The sequence below is a fragment of the Bubalus kerabau genome, chromosome 3 (genome assembly GCF_029407905.1).
Source record: "Bubalus kerabau isolate K-KA32 ecotype Philippines breed swamp buffalo chromosome 3, PCC_UOA_SB_1v2, whole genome shotgun sequence".
Taxonomy (NCBI): Eukaryota; Metazoa; Chordata; class Mammalia; order Artiodactyla; family Bovidae; genus Bubalus; species Bubalus kerabau.
In genome coordinates, this window is record NC_073626.1 from 97,491,548 (window position 1) to 97,511,147 (window position 19,600).

At 41.7% G+C, this 19,600-nt stretch overlaps 1 protein-coding gene across 9 annotated transcripts in view; it reads right to left on the bottom strand.

The window, feature by feature from the left end:
- The window catches only part of FMNL2 (formin like 2), a 333,194-nt gene that overhangs the window by 309,473 nt on the left and 4,121 nt on the right, over nucleotides 1–19,600 (bottom strand). Inside the window, exon 1 of one of the 9 annotated variants that reach the window (XM_055572552.1) lies at nucleotides 18,021–18,389. The exons of 7 other annotated variants lie outside the window; for them this stretch is intronic. Coding sequence is in view for 1 of the 2 variants with exons in the window: in XM_055572550.1 (XP_055428525.1) it covers nucleotides 17,584–17,616 (33 nt within the window). In the remaining variant the exon portion in view is untranslated. Of the gene's footprint in view, nucleotides 1–17,583; nucleotides 17,632–18,020; nucleotides 18,390–19,600 lie in introns of those variants that run through there. One more of the 9 variants, XM_055572550.1, reaches the window with a different exon arrangement.

The window sequence follows — 19,600 nt, forward strand, 5'->3', positions numbered from 1 at the left end:
TTTTGTCAATGAAGGGGCTTCCTGAAGTCAGAATAGGCTCAGCTTCAGACACAAATAATTGTCATCAATGATTATCAATGATCATGACTCTTAAAGCACCACAGACTGCTCAGTATCTGCTATATCACCAAAAAAAAAAAAAAAAAAAAAAAAAAAGAGAGAGAGAGAAAACCAAACACAGAATTCATTAGAGGAGACACTACAGTCCATTTTGGTTCTAGTTTCCTTAGCTGTAAAATATCCCAAATGACTGCAGTCAGAATTAAAATCCCCTTCAGGAGTTCACTCATTTTACCTGCGACTGAGAAAGAAAAATGATTTAAAGATTTAAAGGAAAGAAAGTGATTTAAAGATTACAAACACAATGAGTGGCAAAGTTAAAAGTCGAATCTAATTCTCCTAATATCTGTTTTGTTTTAAACACTCTGAACTACCTCTTTAAACTGTATCCAACGTCATCCTAAGGAAATGATTTAGAAATGTGTGCCAAGACTCAGCTACATGGATATTCATCTAGATGGAGTTTAAGAGACAGACCATCCTGAGACTCAAAACAAGAAGCAACTAGTTAAATCAACTGTGAAATGCCCATCACTGTAACAATTTGCAAGCACTCAGAAATTCAAATTAAAGACATTCATGATATGGATGCACACAAGAAAACAAACCATACTGGAAATATGTACACCAAAATAGTTACCAGTGCTTATCGCTGGGCAATGGAATTAGAAATGTCCACATTTATTTCTAAACTGCATTTCCCAATCCTCCACCTGAGAATATATTATTTGCATTAGTAGAAAAAATTACATTTAAATGTGTTTCGCAGTCACGTTGAATATAAACTGCTGTTCTATTTGGTAATGTTACAGTAACACGACTTTGCAGTCAAGTGTAACTCCTCTTTTCACATTATTAGGCATCAAAGAACTTCCTTCTACCAAAGCTCTTTGCAGGATTTTTCCCGCATCAATGCTCTGATATGGTAAGAGCAGTATTTATTCCTATTTGCAGATGATGAAGTTAAAATACAGGAGATCTCAGGGATGTGGCTGGCAAGGTGGGATTAAAATCCCTGGGTTTAAGTCTCTGGTCCTCACAGTTAAACTCTAAATCAGAAACATAAACCCAGGAATGTGAATGATTTGTTGAGAAAGATGCTACCTGTAAAGATCTGCAAACGTAAAGCAGAAACAAAGAATCACACCACCTTCCATCGTGATCTATTTTCCTACTGAAGAGGAGCAGATGCAATAGAAACACAGACATAACAAAGGAGAACAATTATCTATAAAGTTATCAGGAAGTTTAGAAGTCTATGTGAAAGAAAGCAAAAATACAGCCTCAGAAATGGCTCACTAACAATTTAGCACAGATACCCCAAAAGCTGGCCCTGTGGCTTTTGTTTCTCATTTTTATTTTAGTAGAAGCATTTCACTGAGTTAAAATTAAGTGAAGCTATCAAACTAAATTTCTAACAAAACTCTGCACAACGGTGTTACTATCCCGATTCCCAGCACATAGGCAAAACTAGGAGACATAAATCACAAGTTATCAGAATGAAAAAGTTTCTTTTACGAAGTGTAGTATTTTCCAGATGTTCTTTGAGAAAAAAAGAGGCTACAGATCCAAAGATATTGCCATACCTGCTAAAATTAAGCCCTCTTCTCAATACCCTCTTGAGTCTTAATTCTCCTTCACTGTTTATTAAGGAGTCAAAAATTTTATAAAGCAAATGTTTCCAATCTCAGCATAACCACAAGGAAAAGACATTGGCAACGCATCAAAGACCTAAGGAAGAGTCTGAAGATCAAATCTAAGGAGTAAACAATTTCTTTGGTGTGGGCTTTAACGAGCTGAGGGATTTAAATGATGTCTGACCAGGTTCCTTCAATATTATATTACAAACAATTCCTGGAATTTAGCTATAACAGATCTTTTCCATCTAAAATAAGACAACCATGTTTTAAAAGAATATAATGGTATTAAAAAACTGGAGTAGAATCCACTTAGTAAAGTATTACTTTATGAAACTTGTTTTTTATTTGGAGTTACACAACTTATACATGAACAGAAAAATATTGTACCTTCAGCTGCATTCAAGAATGAGAAAGACCACGATTCAAAGAATAAACTTAATTCTTTCAAGCTCAGCCATGAAGATTTACTTTCAGAAGGTAAAAACATAGATCATTCATTAATAAGGAAAAAGTCTCTGATTCTAAGAAACGACATCAATTGTTCTCATTCACCTTACTGAGAAGTAAATCTCATAGAGTTCATTCACCTTCCTAGGAGCAAATGAGATGTCTAGATGTGAAGAATGATGATGCTATTGGTAGCTTATAGAACTCCCTTTATTATGCTTTGGTTGCAGTTTCTCCTATCTGATAATGAGAAATTAATACAAGTAGTGGCATTCCAACAAGCAGTCCTTTGGGGTCACAGTCCACAGTTTGTTATCAAGGGATGGCACCTTCCAAGTGATATCTACTCCACGCCCACTTAGCCCTCACCCCTAGCCCCAACCGGCACCCCACCCTCACCCCTACCCCACCCTCTATCTTCATCAAGAGGGTACAAAGTAGCTGAACATGTGCTATGGTGCCAGAGTGGCCTAGTTCAAATCACACCCAACCATTTACTAAGTAAATTATTAAAATAACAGGATTATTCTGAGAAATACACAAGGAGCACTCAGAGTGCTTGACCCATACAAAGTCCTCAAAAACTGGTAAAGATTATTATTGCACTTCATGTGTGTATGTGTGTGCGTGCGTGCACATATACACACGCTGTCGCTTCAGTCGTGTCCGACTCTTTGCAACCCCATAAACTGCAGCCCGCCAGGCTCCTCTGTCCATGGGATTTCCCAGGCAAGAATACTGGAGTGGCTTGCCATGCCCTCCTCCAGGGCATCTTCCCAACCCAAGGATAGAATTCCCATCTCTTAACCTTTCCTGCATTGGCAGTTGAGTTCTTTACCACCAGCGCAACCTGGGAATCCTCACTTGAGCGAATAAATAGGGTAAGACAGAACCTACAAAATCTCCCCTTCTTCCAAAACTATTCAATATCTTTGTAAATGGTGATTAAAAAAAATAGCTCAATATTAAGAATCCCCCCACCTAAATCAAAGATGGCTTAGAAATTCAATATCAAACCCAAGATGATCCCCGGTAGGTCCTACCTCACCACTGGTCAGGTTTCTCTGAGCCTCTGGTCACATCAATACATAAAATTGTTACGTGTATTTCTGTTTAATGTTACTATAATATATAGTGTTGATTCATTACCATTGAACTCAACCCAACAGCTAAGTCATGTCTGAACAGAGCTTATCCAATGCATGTACTTTCTCCATAAGCACGTTTCAGTCAGTTTGCACTCAGGAACACTAGAGTGCACTTCAGCACTCCATTTAGAGGCCATTTTACACAGCAAAATCACCAGCAAAAAGCACAAAAAATGTGGAAAATGCCACTAAACAAAATACAGAAGGACACTCATTGACAGAGAGCGGAAACAAGAAGCTGACAGTCACCTGTTTGACCTCGGCTGGAAAACTGCTCATCGGGTGACTCAAATTTTTCACCACCCTGTGATCCATGAATGACCACAAAAGTACCACAAGTTCTGACTTCGGGACTATAAACAAATGTTCACCGAATAGGCAAATTTGCAAAGCCAGAATCCACAAACAATGAAGACCAACAGTAAATGATTTATGGAACCCAATGAATATGACTCAAAAGTTAACTGACCCAGAGCTACATACATCAAAGTGAGTACTTCTCCAACCAAATGCACGAAGATCTGAAAGGACACATGCCTTAAGATACCATTTCTACAAACTTTATTTTTGTCAAATGTGCATAGGGAGTGCATGTTTACTCAGTTATGTCCAACTCTTTACGATCCCTGCTAGGCCCCTTTGTCCATGGGATTCTTCAGGCAAGAATACTGGAGTGGGTTGCCATGCCCTCCCGGAGGAGGGCTTTTCCTGACCCAGAGAGCAAACCAGCATCTCCTGAGTCTCCTGCACTGCAGGCAGATTCTTTACCACTGAGCCATAGGGGAAGGATACATGACAATTCAGGATAGGTTTCCTCTGAATAGCGAAGGAAGAAGAGGACAGAGAAGCTTGGACAGTATTTCTACAGGGCTATGGGTATTTCATCCTACTATTCTCTAATGTCAGGTCTATTCCATTAAGAACATTTCCATTCAATATTATTCAGCCATTAAAAAGAATGAAATAATGCCATCTGTAGCAACATGGATGGACCCAGAGATGGTCATTCAGAGTGAAAAATTCAAAGAAATATCGTAAGACACCCCTTATCTATGGAATCTAAAAATAAATAATACAAAGGAACTTAGGTATAAAACAAAAAGAGACTCGCAGACTTACAGAATGAACTTGTGGCTGCAGGGCCGGGGAGCAAGGAAGGGATAGTCAGGGAGTTTGAAATGGACATGTACACACTGCTATATTTAAAATGGATAACCGACAAGGACCTACTGTGCAGCACAGGGAACTTTGCTCAATGTTATATGGCAGCCTGGAGAGGAGGGAAGTTTGGGGGAGAACAGATACGTGTATCCGTATGGCTGAGTCCCTTGCTGTTCACTTGAAACTATCACAACATGTTAATCGGCTATACCTCAATACAAAACAAAAAGTTAAATTAAAAAAAAAAGAACATATCCATTAGAACAATTTCTCATAGTAAAGCGTGTGCACTCAGTCATTCCTGACTCTTTGTGACCCTATAGACTAGAGACCGCGGGGCTCCTCTGTCCATGGGGATTCTCCAGGCAAGAATACTGGAGTTTCCATTTCCTTCTTCAGGGGATCTTCCCAGCCCAGGGATCCAACCCAGGTCTCCTGCATAGCAGGCAGATAGATTCTTTACCCACTGAACCACATGGGAACCTCCATAGTGAAGGACACAGGCCAGAAAGTCCACATGCACCGCACAGCACTAAAGTGCATGGAAGGAGATTTCTGCATAAAACTGCAGCACATATTTGCAGCAGGGATGCAAGCCATTTAACAGCAGGACAGACGACAACAATTGCAAGGGTCTGTTTGCACAGAAGAAAAGGATGCCTGTTAAGAGAGAGAGAGGAAAAGATGAGAGACAAAGGGTCAAAGTTTTATTTCTGGATACACCCTGTGTATCCGCTGCTCCTTTGAAGTGCACAGGAGTTTCTTCCCAGAGGAACAACATGCAGTCCAAGGTGGAACAAGCCCAAAGCAAGCTTAGTCACCAAGACATCAGGAGAAAACCCTTAAGCTCTAAAAGAATGATTTCTAGAGGAGAGGGCTTGGGAAGTGAAACTCGAATGGAAACAAGCATAAGAAGAAGCACAGTTGCAACAGCCAAAGACGGGGGATGACCCTCCAGGGTCTTATTTTCTTTGGGATAAGTGGTGGTTTTCTCAGGGGGTAGGGGTGGGGGGGGGGGCGGTGATGGAAAAGACATCAGCTAATTCCCAATTTTGTTCCTGCTCAAGAAAAAAAATAAATGTTTGTGATGCTATTATGTTTCATTTACGATTCTCCTCTCTGTTCCCTTTTGGCAGTGACCATTATGAACGTTAGGGTAAAACACTAACGCGGCCAAAAACACCAACATTGTGATTGGTGTGCGATTCAAAAAACCTGTCAAAATGGATACTCCAAAAGGAATGAGTCACTCCGCTGGGGCGGGCATGCTAATATTTCTGTACCATGTTATAATCCTTTTCATCTGGACCTTCTTAGAGCTGGCTTATTACTTCCTTTCGTGCAATTCTAAGCTGACTAAGGACTACAATAAAGGGCATAATAAGCCTGACAGATTGGGTTCATACCTTCATTACTAAAATCCAAAAACTAAGGCTATTTGATATGGAAATAGGGCACTGAGAAAAAACATGCACACAGCTTCAGCTCCTGAGACTTAAGAACCCTCAGGGGTCTGGGAACAGAGCATGTTATCACACTAGCCTGACAGTTCTATCAAATACTCTTTAATCTGAGCAACTTTAAAAAGTAGAATGCCACCATAAAATTTAGGGCATAAGTGACATTTATCAGTGGAAAGAAAAAGAACAATCTCCCTCCTTGGAAAGTGAATAAGAAAAAAAGTGTGTAAAAGCATCTTCAGAAAATTCTAGGCTCCCACTTCAGGATGCTGGTATTATACTGATCTGATTTGGGACTGGGCTCAGTTTCATAAGCTTTGATTCAGCAAGATTTACTGTGTAGATAAGATAATCAAACAAGGAATCTTCTGAAAAAAATATAGAGCAAGGGGTTACTGGGGGAATACAGCATGTAGTGACTTATGACTTGGCTTCCTAGGTCGAATCAGGTGACACTCTATTCTTGATTTGAAACAAGGACGAAGCTTTCATTGGACAATGCTCTTATCTCAAGCAGAAGGCCATCTACACACCAGTTACATAAATCCTTTTTTTTTTCTGCCACTACTGGAATTCAGACTAAAGTCCGAATGACTCCGCCCATCCCAGATTGAAGCTGGAGCCAAACAAAACGCCAACCGCAGTTTCTTTAAGGCCCAGATGGTCATGACCTTGAGTGTATTTTCTCATGTGAACCAGCTGCCTATTGGTCACACTGTGGTACATTGCATGGTGCTCGTCAGCTCCAATTATGAAGATGTTAACACTTTCATTAGCTTTGAAATAGAAAAACCCAACGCCCTGAACAACAGGCTTTTTCTTCTAGAAAGGACAAAAAAAAGTCAGGATAAAATACCCAAGCAGAGGCCGCACACAATGGACCAGACCTCGCTCTTCACATTTAATGATTTCACTAAAGTCATCTGTGAGATACACAGGAGTCCCATTTGACGAGTCCTCAGCTATTGCCTCCAATTAACACTTTAATAAAGGCAGATTAAAAGGATACCAGGGTTTCCAAATGGTGCAGTGGTCAAGAATCCACCTGCCAATACAGGAGACTCAGGTTCCATCCCTGGGTTGAGTTACAACTTTAGGCCTTATGTATTAACTTGTCAAGATTTATCAGAATTTAACCTTAACATACCCTTCTATAGATCCCATTATATATATAGCACATAAATGCATGATAAACACCTTAAAAACACCATATTTCCATTGTCTGCCTACCTCTCCCACTAGGCAATTAACTCAAAGGTAGAGATGACGCTTTATGCACCTTTGTGTCACAGCATCTTAACAGTGCCTCAGTTCAGTCGCTCAGTTGTATCTAACTCTTGACCCCATGGACTGCAGCACGCCAGGCTTCCCTGTCTATCACCAACTCCTGAAGCTTTAACAGTGCCTAGCTTGGAGCAGCGGAGAAGGCAATGGCACCCCACTCCAGTACGCTTGCCTGGAAAATCCCATGGATGGAGGAGCCTGGTAGGCTGTAGTCCATGGGGTCGCTAAGAGTCGGACACGACTGAGCGACTTCACTTTCACTTTTCACTTTCATGCATTGGAGAAGGAAATGGCAACCCACTCCCAGTGTTCTTGCCTGGAGAATCCCAGGGGCGGGGGAGCCTGGTAGGCTTCCGTTTATGGGGTCGCACAGAGTCGGACACGACTGAAGCAACTTAGCAGCAGCAGCTTGGAGCAGATACCCAAAAAAACACATTTGCTGAGGTACTTCCCCGGTGGTTCAGCAGCTAAGTCTCTGCTCCCAATGCAGAGGCCTGGGTTCAATCCCCGGTCAGGCAACTAGATCCCACATGCTCCAACTAAGAGTCAGCATGCCACAACTAAAAATCCCAAGTGCAGCAACTAGGACCTAGCACAAATTAATTTTTAAAAAACGTTTGCTGAATGAAATGAATGGGATGACATGGGTTTTATTAAAAATAAGCAACCCCACATCAAGCTGGTTAATACAAGATAATAGGGTTAATCCCTCCCAACGAAGTCCAAAACTGTGGGTTATCACTGAGGGGTGATCAAAAGGCTTATTCCAAGCCTGCAAGCTGTAACAACACAGCCATTTTACTAGGGAGATGTAAAAAAAACAAAGGTTCAGAGACAGTTGTCTGAAAGAGAGCCTTCAGAAAGCCTTCAGAGGACAACTGTTACTAGAAAAAAGCCAATTTGATCACAAGCTTACTTGGCCTTTACTATATCAACAGTGGACAGTGGCTTATTCATTCAGTTCTTATTTTATCTTCAATTTTCTTTTTTGAAGGACATATAGTTAAGCTTGGTTCTGGGCATATACCAAGAAAATTACTATAGAAATAAAAAGTTACCGAATTTATCCTCACAGGGTTTTCAATTTGCTCTGAACCACAACGTTTATATGTATATTTGTATTATACTTTCATAATTGAGAGAAAACAGTATGTTAGGAGCACAGCTTTCGAGTTAGCAAAGTTTGATTTTCAGCTCCAGTATCTCCTAGAAATGTGCGTCCTCAGGCAAGGTCCTTCACTTCTAGAATCCTGAGCTTCTCCTAGATGGAACAGGGTGATCCCTACCTTTCAGGTGTCTCGGGTCATCTTTCATGTTGACAGAAGAAATTAAACACTCAATCAATGCCCTTTACTGTTACTCCTGCTGTTCATGCACCCAACCACATTTAACTTGAGCCCATGGACTATAGCCCACCAGGCTCCTCTGCCCATAGGAGTCTCCAGGCAAGAATACTGGAGTGAGTTGCCATGGCCTCCTCCAGGGGATCTTCCCAACCCAGGGGTCGAACCTGGGTATCCTACATTGCAGGCAGATTCTTTAGCATCTGAGCCACCGGGGAAGCCCAAGAAATGCACAATCAGTGACCTTTATCTTTACTGCGGCTGTTCACGTATCCAACCCATATTTAACTTGAGGGCTGCCTTAAAATCCTCACAAGAAACAACTTCCCTGGTACGTATTAAAAGGTTTAGTAGGGTACTGAATGGAGTAAGCCTAACGCAGGAAGATGTCATAGCATTCCCACCCACTGTCCGGCCACTGCTGGAGGTCTGAGAGGCAAATGATCGATCGGGAGAACCTGGCATCTGCATGGGGACTTTTCTCCTTCAGTCAAGCTCAGAGGTCTCAAATGTTAACACGCCCGAGAACTACTTTCTAAGGTTGTTTATCCAGAATCATGTATACACTACCCTGATGAGCCACTTAAGGGACTTCAGGGATAATTCATTATACCAACTTACCTTACTTTTAACTTCTGATTCAAACCTCTATGTAAAATTGTCACATGCTCTTTAAAAGTACATAAAAATATTTAAGGAAAGAAAGAAAAAGAAGAGAAAGGTCTGAGCAACAAATTAGCAGCAAATAATAGCTTAAAAAAAAAAAAAGCTGCATTTCAACCCATGGCTTTAAGTAGATAAAATGGCCATGGCCATTCCAAGCACTGGGTCCCTTCAGAGGGCCTTTAGTGAGAACTGCTACACTAATCAAACACTCCCTTCCCCAACTGGATGTCTCACGGGCCCAGAACAGTGACAAGACTGCAATTTGTTCAACAATCTATTGAATTCAACAAGTGGCAGAGAGCTGTGACGACAGAGCCAATTATTAACACAAGGAACAGCTCCGCTATGGCAAAGGGAACAGCCTCCTGCAGCCCCAGGCCCAGCCTTCCAGAGGTTTCCCCACCTGTCAAGTCTGAAGCCACAGGAACTGAGGACATTCCTCTCCCTGTTCCCTTCGGCTGCCCCGGGGTCCGAGGAACCCCCTCCTGGCCCTAGGGCTTGACAAATCAAGCCCTAAATTACACCTGCTGGTGAGCTCATCCCTGCCTGACCCCCATCAGTCAGATCTTAGGATTTTTTTTTTTTAATGAAAGTCAATTTTATGCTGTGAAATTCACATCTACAGTGTACAATCTGATGATTTTTGACAGGTTACATTTGTAAAACCAACACTCCAGTCTAGATGAGAACATGTTCATCACTCTAGGGATTTCGTGTGCCTCAGTCTCTCTCCCCAGAAGCAATTACCACTGTGATTTCTATCGCCATGTAATTATGCATCAGTCAGATCTTAAATGAGAGGAAACCACCTCACAACACCTATTTTATTCTCCTCACGGCACTTCCCAGCATTGGAAATTCAGGTCCATTTATGTATCTGTGCCAAGGCAGGAGATACAGGAGATCTGGTTTCAACCCCTGGGTCGGGAAGATTCCCTGGAGAAGGAAATGGCAACCCACTCCAGTACTCTTGCATGGAGAATTCCATGGACAGAAGAGACTGGCAGGCTAAAGGCCATGGGTCACAGAGAGTCAGACATGACTGAGCACGAGAGCAAGCATGCGTGATGTACCCCTTTCACGCCTGGCTGCCCCCACCATCCCTTCCCACTGCTGGAATGTAAGTTCCATGAGGGCAGACAGTTGGTGGGCCTCATGCAGCTCCACATCCTCTAGAGCCCACAGCACATAGCAAGTGCTTGATAAACACTCCCAGACTGTGTAATTAAGATGTAAACCCTTCTTAAGCAGTGACACGTGAGCAAAACTGTACAATGTAGAATAAAAAGTGTAGTCTAGCGGTGGTTGGGACAAAGCTAACATCGCTCCACTCCCTATTCCAAGGAAACTGTTTCTGAACACTCAAAATACAGAAATGATGCTTTCCCTCTCAATTCTCAGGACTTCCCTGTAGCTCAAATGGTAAAGAATCTGCCTGCAATGCAGAAGACCCGGGTTTGATCCCTGGGTTGGGAAGATCCTCTAGAGAAAGGAATGGCAAACCACTCCAGTATTCTTGCTTGGAGAATCCCATAGACAGAGAAGCCTGGAGGGCCACAGTTTGTGGGGTCAGGACTGAGTGATTACTACATCAGCCTCTCAACCCTCAGAACATCTATCACTATATTGATGCAAGACTCATACACTCAAGGGACAGCTTTTATATAAGTGAATTTAGTCTAGAGGGTACATGAAGAATGAAAAATAAGAGGCCAACATTTAGGGTCTTCTTATAACTAACTTGAAAATACACATAGTGTGATACAGTAGAAATGAGTGCGTTCTCTCATTAGACAGCCCTGGATTCAAATCATGCCTCCATCCTTAGGAAGCAGCCATCTTATCACTCTGAGCCTCACTGCCTCATTTGTAAAAGGAAGATAATATCTCCCTCTGAGGGCTGCCAAGAGCATTAAAGATAGGCGTATAAAGCACAGAAATCATAAATAGCATCTTATTTGACCCTGGACTGCCCCTGAAATTTTAGTGATGGAGGACCTAGGATGAGCTCACCAACCTCTCCACCCTCTTCTGTAACTTCAAGCCACATACCTTCAGGCCCTCATGGATTAAGAACTCTTAGAATCACGATTATTTGCAAACACTTCACAAACAACAAAGCACTAAAATGCTACACTAAGGAATGCTGCTCACTGAAACCTGCCTGACTCCCAGCAACAAAGGGAATTCTCTGAAGGACATTTCACTTAAGGAAAGCCCCACAGAACAGTCCACCACTCACTCGATGACAGCTCATCATGACACACCAACCTGGCTTCGCAACAGTGAAAAACCACGGACCTCCTTTGGTCATTTCCACTGCCTTCCTCCTCTTCTAATTCACCATTTTCCGTAAGGAGTCAGGCAAAATCATTGCCTGACTTATGATGCCAACTTATCATCTCTGAATGCTTAGTGTTGCTGGGCACCTACTACAGTCAAGTGCTATGGGGAGTACCAAGATGAGTGAGAAGCTGCGACAAAGTGTCATTTCAACACAAAAGCAAGTTATGTGCAATTAACAATCAGCCCAGAAGGGCCAGTTAGATAGGTTCTTGGATCAGCAGCTACTCAATTCCCAGGCCTGTTTCAGCAGGCACAATTCTCTGACCAAGTCAGTAATTATCTGCTAAGACCCTTCCCTGGGCCAAGCACTGCGCTGGACAAGGAGAAACTGCCAGGACCTGTAAGATGTGATCCTTGGCTTCCAGGAGCCCATAGTACAAGCTCGCAAATAAAACAAGGACACAAACAGATGGCCAACAGGGTAATGAGTAGCTACAAAGCTACACATAAAAGCATCCCCTTATTTTACAGACACATCTCACACAAGGTGATACTTAATCCCAGGCCTCATAAGTAAAAGAAATAAATCACACTATAAAGAGATCAAAGAAAGGAGTTGTTTTTCCCACCTCCCCCAAGTTGATGCTGGATCCATAAGGACATGAGAAAGAGATGGGATTTCAGAAGAACCTTGAAGGCCAGATATAATTTTAAGGAAGCAAATAAGCAAAGGGAGTACATCATGTGCAAGAGAATCACGTGAGGAAAGACATAGCAGCGGAAAAGTACAAGCCTGCTCTATGAGCAGACATAAAGTCCATGTCAGGGTGCACTAAGGAAACAGGAGAGAAGATGGGTCTGGCCAGACTGTGGTGGTTTTAGCCGCTAAGTCGTGTCTGATTCTTGCAATCCCAAGGACTGTAGCTCGCCAGGCTCCTCTGTCCACGGGTTCTCCAGGCAAGAATACTGGAGTGGGTGGCCATTTCCTTCTTTCAGGGTCTCTTGCATTGCAGGCAGATTTTTTACTGACTGAGCTATGAGGCCAGACTGTGGAAGGCTTCAGTGAGAAAGCAGGCATGGGTAGGGAGCAGGGGCTACAGAAGTTACAGAGGAGAGGATGGAGGGTAAACCATTGACAACAAACGTGGCCAAAGAGCTTCTCAAACTGGATCGACGTCTAAAGTAACATAACAGGGTTCCGATGAGAAAACTGAACCAAAAGATGAGACTCACGATCTTATATTTTTTAATATATTTTAACATTAATCTTGCATTTTTAATATTTCAAAAGAGTCATTATTTTTAGCCTTTAGGTTTCTAAAGGCTAAAACTTAGGCTTCAAAGTGAATACACAAAACCTGTATTTGCAAATACCTAATTCCAAGTATTGAAACCACAAAGGGCACAGGCTCGTTGTCTCTGTGGAAATCCCATCCCCATTCGTGCTTTATTCTAGGAACACAAATCAAAATATATTTTTCTCAGTATTATGAAAACCAGAGATAATCTACCAAAAAAAAAAACAAAAATACCATTATGGTTATCGATGATGACGTAACTGAAAGCAGCAGTAAGATGTCGTAATGTCAATATCTCCTAATGGTGAGGCCTGATTGAACTGAAGAAATCTCTCAAAGGAAGTGGTAGAAACCTCACGGTTAGAGCCATTTAGAATCAGACCACAAGGCACAATCCTGGGGCCTATTTTCTTCCACGTAAGTCTGGCCACTCTGAAAGTAAGTTCAGGTGAGCAACTGCGGCTGGGGAGGCAAGGAGCCAAGTCAAACCTTATGTGAAGAAAAACAAGGAGACCGCGACTCTGATTTCTGAACCCAAGCTGGTTACAGCGTTGTTTTCACTCTGCGAAAATCCATCAGTCTGTACACTGATGAAAAAGGCCCGTTTCCGTTTGTACGTTACTCGCCAATAGATGATTAGGAGATACCATCCCAAAGAACAACAACAAAAGAAATTTATAGCAAAGTTAATGAAATTTCTGACAATTACTGGTGAAATAAAATACAGCTGTCTAATGTTAAAAAATTACTCCATTAAATGAAGACTGAGATCTGGTAAATTCTCAGATGATCTGAAGATTTCTCATCCAAATAAATGCTTTCCAAAAAGCCTACCCTGAGACTCAAAACTTGTACAATGAAAGGACACTGGAGAAGCTGATGGTCCTACACCCCCGGAGGCCACACAGTTCCGAAGTCTCCAGGGTTCATGTCTAGATGGCCTCATTAGTGGGCAATAGAAGGATGATCTTGGGTCATGCCTGGAAAATCACCAGTTTCAAGTGTATAGCATCCTGAAGACACCTGGCCTGAACTGACTTCCTAGGTTCATCAGGCAGAAGTCCTTGAGGGAAAGAATCCTCATTGAGCAAGACTGTCACTAAAGAGGAAAAGCTTCCCTGGAAGAAGCAGAAGGCTGAACATACTGGGGACTGAAAGGGTTAAGAACTCAAAGTGACCTACAAAGCTATAAATATTTTACACATTCATCACCTTTCCATGTAGGTTTCCCAACTTTCCACAAATAAGACATTAAGCGGTACTTAATTCATAAAGCCCTGTTGCCACGGTGCAGGTCCAATCATGTTCTATCTAGCTTCTCCTGGTTATCCTAAGGCTTCCTCCTACACATACACACACAGACACTGTTCACTGAAGGCAGATGAGATTATTTTCAATCTTTTTGCCACTGTACAAATCATCTTCTTACCTTCACCACCAAAGTAAAATTCCGTTATTCTTTAATATTCCCATCAAAATCCATGCCTTCTTTTGCCCTCTCCCAAATAACAGAAAGCTTCATCTGCTCATAAACCAACTACCTAGAAAGATTTATATTTCCAGATGAAAATGAGCCAATAATTGCTTCTATCCTTTCAGCTGAGAAAACCTCGTATGCTGTCCCCCTAACCCCAAACGCTCAAGATTAAGAATAAGGGGAATGTCTATTTGCTTCTAACTATTAAAGGAATAACTAGAGTTGTACCCTGAGAACAATCGGTTCATTCTTGACCTAGCATCCTATTTATCTTTCTATTCTCAAAGCTAATTGCTCATATGAGCATGCCAATTTGCCTTGATTATAGTAGTCTTAATAAATGAACGTTGTTTACATTTCACAAGTGTATTTGAATTTCACTCCAGGAAGCTAAGCTCATCAAGTCTTTGTAAGTGGTAAAACCAGAGATCAAAGCAAAAAGCCTGCACTGAACCAACAAAAAATTAGGCTTGAGAATAGAGACCTAAGCAAAAATACAATCGATTTATTGATTGCTCTATCCCAGTAGTAAACCTCAGGGTCACTGTTCACTCTTAAGCTAGAATGTATAGAACTTTCTCTGCAAATTATCATTATGATTTGACAGCCATTTCTTAAATGCATAGTTAAATAAATCTAATATTCAACAGGCTTTGACCCATCTCTTCTATATTTCTCATCTTGGTGCTTTCAGTTGAATCAAGTATCTTTAGGAGCTTTTTTTTTTTTTTTTAAACCCTCCTCAACTTTGCCTAATTTCTCTAGATTTTCACTGTGGTTTTAACTCTTATGCTTGGTCTCTGGGGCAGGGAGGGAGAGGAGAAAAACTACTCTGGCACGTGGCTCTCAACCACAGCTGCACACTCACATCTAAGGAGCTTTAAAAATTCTGACACCCAGGTCACAGTCCAGAGGAACTGATCAGAATCTCGGGGGGTGGGACCCGGGCATCTGTCTTTTTGAGGGTCCCAGGTGATGCTGACTATAGCCAAGTTTGAAAAGCACCACTTTGGCTTGTCAATCCCTTTGCCACCTACTTTAAATAAAGTACTCAGGCAAACTTCACAGGGAAAAGAAACACCAAGGAAGAGAGGGCAGGTTCCTGAGCAAAGCCTCAACTCAAGGCAGGACCTGAGAGAGGTGACTGACCAGCACCAGACATGGGGCCAAAATGTGAACGACTTGACACCTTTCCCAAAGCCAACAAGATTTAAGGATAAACCAAGTCTGGTGCACCATCTACCATACAGAAGTCAGTCAAGGGAGGTTCTCCTGGAGACAGCAAGGACTAGACACCTCAAAGCTTTCAGCTTCTGGGGCAATGGATTCAGCAGCTTATCAATGCAACAAAGCTTCTTCAGCAAACAAGAAAAGTAGACGAAGGTTACATGTGAAATAAGAGTCACTGAAGTCAGTTCCAGGTGGCACAAGAATGATGAAGATGTGTCCAGGGAAACAGTTTTGGTGTGCCCTAGAAACTATAGAAAGTTTGTGACAAGGTGCCCACCACGAGCTCCGATGCCACTGGGCATGTTTCCTTGGTCAGTTTAAGAGTGTGAAAAGAAAGTACTCTTCTGTCTACAACAAATACCACCATACTTCCAAGTAGGGACTTGGTGTTTCCCAATTTCGAGCCATCCTGGTCAACGTTTGTGGACCTCAGTTGACCCACAGTTCAGGAAACAGCTCTCTGATCCTCCAGCTCTTCCTCAGACATCCCTTCCAAATTATAGCACATCCACCGGAAACAGCATAGTCCATGGTGTTGGCAGCTGGCAGGGAAAAGAGGATGGGGTGACTGGGGAGGAGTGGGAAGATCACCCTACAGTCTGAGCAGACACCATCTTAAAGGAAAGACAAGACATGAGTTACCTCCACCTATACTGTTCAGGTAGGTGAGAACCAAGAGGATGCAGGAGCCTCTCTGTAGAGACCAGGAACCCCAAAGTCTTTGAATAGACTTCTTACAATGGAAGAAGGTAGGAAAGGTCCCCACTCTAGAGACGAAGAGCCTCTCTACAAGATGGGGCCTGCCAAGCATCTCATAGCTGGGAACCCACCTTCCCTCCTAAGCAATTCCAGTCTGTGCTTTTACAGGGATTCACTGCCTTTCTAAGAAGAGTCCAGGTACTAGCGCTGTCTTGCAAAGGAGATACAACCATCTGGCTTCAGTGCCTCTTTAGTTAGCCACTTTTTATCTGTTACTTGCTCAGATACAAGGACCAGGGAGCCCACTTCATCTTGTCCTTACTCCCCAAACCGTAAGTATGAAAAGAGCACAGTTCATGAAGACCAAGTTCTCCAGGCCACTGCTTTTATAAAATTGAATGAATTTCCAGAAACCTATACTACTTTTTTGCTGCTTTGAGCCCAGAAGGAGCCTCCAGGGAGACCCTTCCCCAGTCTTGGATGCTATAATTCTATTTCCAACACCTGCAGTTAGCAGACCTGCCCCCAAGAAAGGTACCATGCAAGCCATTCACTAGCTGGATCCTGGGCTCAGCAAGACTTTCCAATTATCAGCATTTTTCATATAGCTTCTGTCTTAGCAACACTAATTGGAAAGCTCCTTCTCCAATTTTTGACAACTCTAAATATTACACTTTTCTTTATGCTTATGTGACTTTCAGTCATCTACCAAGGAAATGCTACTCTCCAGACAACACAGACTACGGCTCACTCTTTCAACACAAAACATGAACAAGAAGTCATATGGCTCACAATACAATGTTTCAGAAATTTTACACTTCCAAGAGCTATGATTTCAAAAATCTCATGACTATCCTAACAGTTGTGTCAAACGGTATTCCCATTTACAGAGAAGAAAAACCAAGGATCACCGGAAAGATCACTCGCACAAGTTGGTGCAGGAGATCATGATTCTAGAAACCACATCTGCCACTCCTGGGGCCAATGCTCTTTGCTAAATGAAAGGCCACACGTGCAAGTAATTCTTATCACTGAAGGGTTTAAGGACAAACATACCCTCTCCCCTCTGCATTTCATCAGTTTAACGCAGCTGCCAGTCTCCCAGTGGAGCCAAGCATTTATAATTCAGAGAAAAGCTTTTGATCAACCCTACCCTAGAAACCCAAATATACCTTCAGTTTTTATTGAGATTATTAGAAAATTATTAGAAATGCACCCTGATAATGATGAAAAGTACTACCGTACACATATATTCCCACTCTGGAAAATAAAACAACTCAAGAGGTTACTGCCTGGAAGAGGTCGTAACAACACTCCATCCACCCCCTTCTCACTCCCCTTTTTCCTCTCAACAGGAGAAAAGCGAGAAAATAAATCAGCATACCTCTGATGATGGCCTAACTTCACTCCCACCCATCCATCTGCTCCGTGGACTTCACGGCAAAGGCTCTCCATGGAAGTGGTTGAAAAGGAACAACATCTTGCAGAGGGAAATAGACTGAAATGTTAAAACCTGACCTTCCTTGTCCTTTTCACAAGTCCTTACATTTGGAGTGCATGCATCACATTGACAGGCTGTCTCTTCGCTCTGATCTGGGACATCCAGTCTTCCCAAACAAGGCGGTTCAAGTCTGCCTTGAAAGGAAAAACTGAAGAGTACACTTTTGGATCAAATCAATATTTAACTCCATGCCTGAAGACAGAATAGCACAGTGAAGATGCCAAAATGAATGACATCTAAAGAGAAACATTAAGTACACCGCACTTGGGTCGCTTCAAAGACGTTTCTGCCAACTTTATAGTTTTGAAACTTCTACTCACCAGATTCAAGATTTTTTTTTTAAACAGCTATATTGCTGGTTCCAGGCCTTTCTGTTCTTGTTCTTGCTTACCAGTTGTAAGCCCAAGGAAGCATAATATAATATTAGGGATGGGTGGGGAGGCGGGGAGTAGAGATACAAATCTGGGTTAAAAATCCTAGACTGGCTATCTAATAACTTAAGTAACTTCAGTCAATTTAAGTAATCTTAGTTCCTCATCTTTAATGTTGCCAATAGCTGGAGTCATTGTGAGGATTCAGTGAGAACATGCAAGCCTAGGGCATACTCAGAGTAGATGTTCAGAAAATGTTCCCATTTCTTCCTAAGTGTGGTGACCACATTCAACCTCAGCGCCAAGAAAAAAACTGAAACGGAAACTGACTCAAACTAATCACACACCAAAGTAGTTCCCGGTGTTAAACATAAGATACTACAGCCCTAAGCCACCACTTCCAAATCTGTGTTTTTGAATCTGCTCGCAGAGCAGCCTGACATCTGCTATCACCAAGATATGGCAGCCGGGACTGAGGGTTACAATTTATCTTTTCCTCTGAGACTCAGAAAGGACAGCTCCTAGACACAGGGATTGAGGGGCTTACATTTTAAATGGTAAACAGTGACCTCAAGCCAAAAATCAGTGAACAATATACGGAGCATCTAATGTCCAAAGAGTTATTCTTGGACAATCAATTGTTCACCACACCCAAAAATCACCTTCAGAGCATCATCTCTGAGAATAAAGGTCATGGGAGAGTGTGTGTGTGTGTGTGTGTGTGTGTGTGTGCATTCCCAACAATTAGACAAAGTTTAACAAATATAATAGTCACTTGGACAATTATAAATGTGTGGGACCCAAAAACACAGCCAATATTACTCATGAAATATGCAAAATATATACAAAATACTTTAAAGGAACAAAGACTGAAGCAGATGACTGAATTTATAATTTATGAAACACTTTTATGGAAGAGTGTAACAGAAACATTGTACACACACAAAGGTATATCACCTTATAGCTCTATCTGACAGGTAGGTCCAAGGATGCCAACAGTTAAGTATATAAAGGAGTCAGTAATCTTTTCCCTTAAATATAAGGTTTATAACTATCATTGTAATAATGATGAACACAGGTTCAGGGAGAGATAAGATTCTTTAGGAGGATTTTAACTCAAGATTTGGATCCAATTTTTACTAGTCATTAACTACAGTTCAGTCACTGAAATCTCTATTCAAAAAATTCCATTTTTTTCCTATTAAAAGAACTTTTTAGGGTCTATCCCTTCACTGATCTTAATTCAGCAATTTTTTTTATATATTTCTAGATTGGATTTTATTTTTATTTTTTTTTATTTTTAAACTTTACAATATTGTATTGGTTCTGCCATATATCGAAATGAATCTGCCACAGGCATACATGTGTTCCCCATCCTGAACCCATCTTTCCATTCATGCCCAGTATTTTTCTAGATATACAGTTTCGCTTACATGTACTGATGAAGGGGTAGTCATTGAGTAGGTTTTATCTCAAGATTTTTGATAAATAGATGGACGTCTGTTACTCAAATTTTTATTTACTCCTCC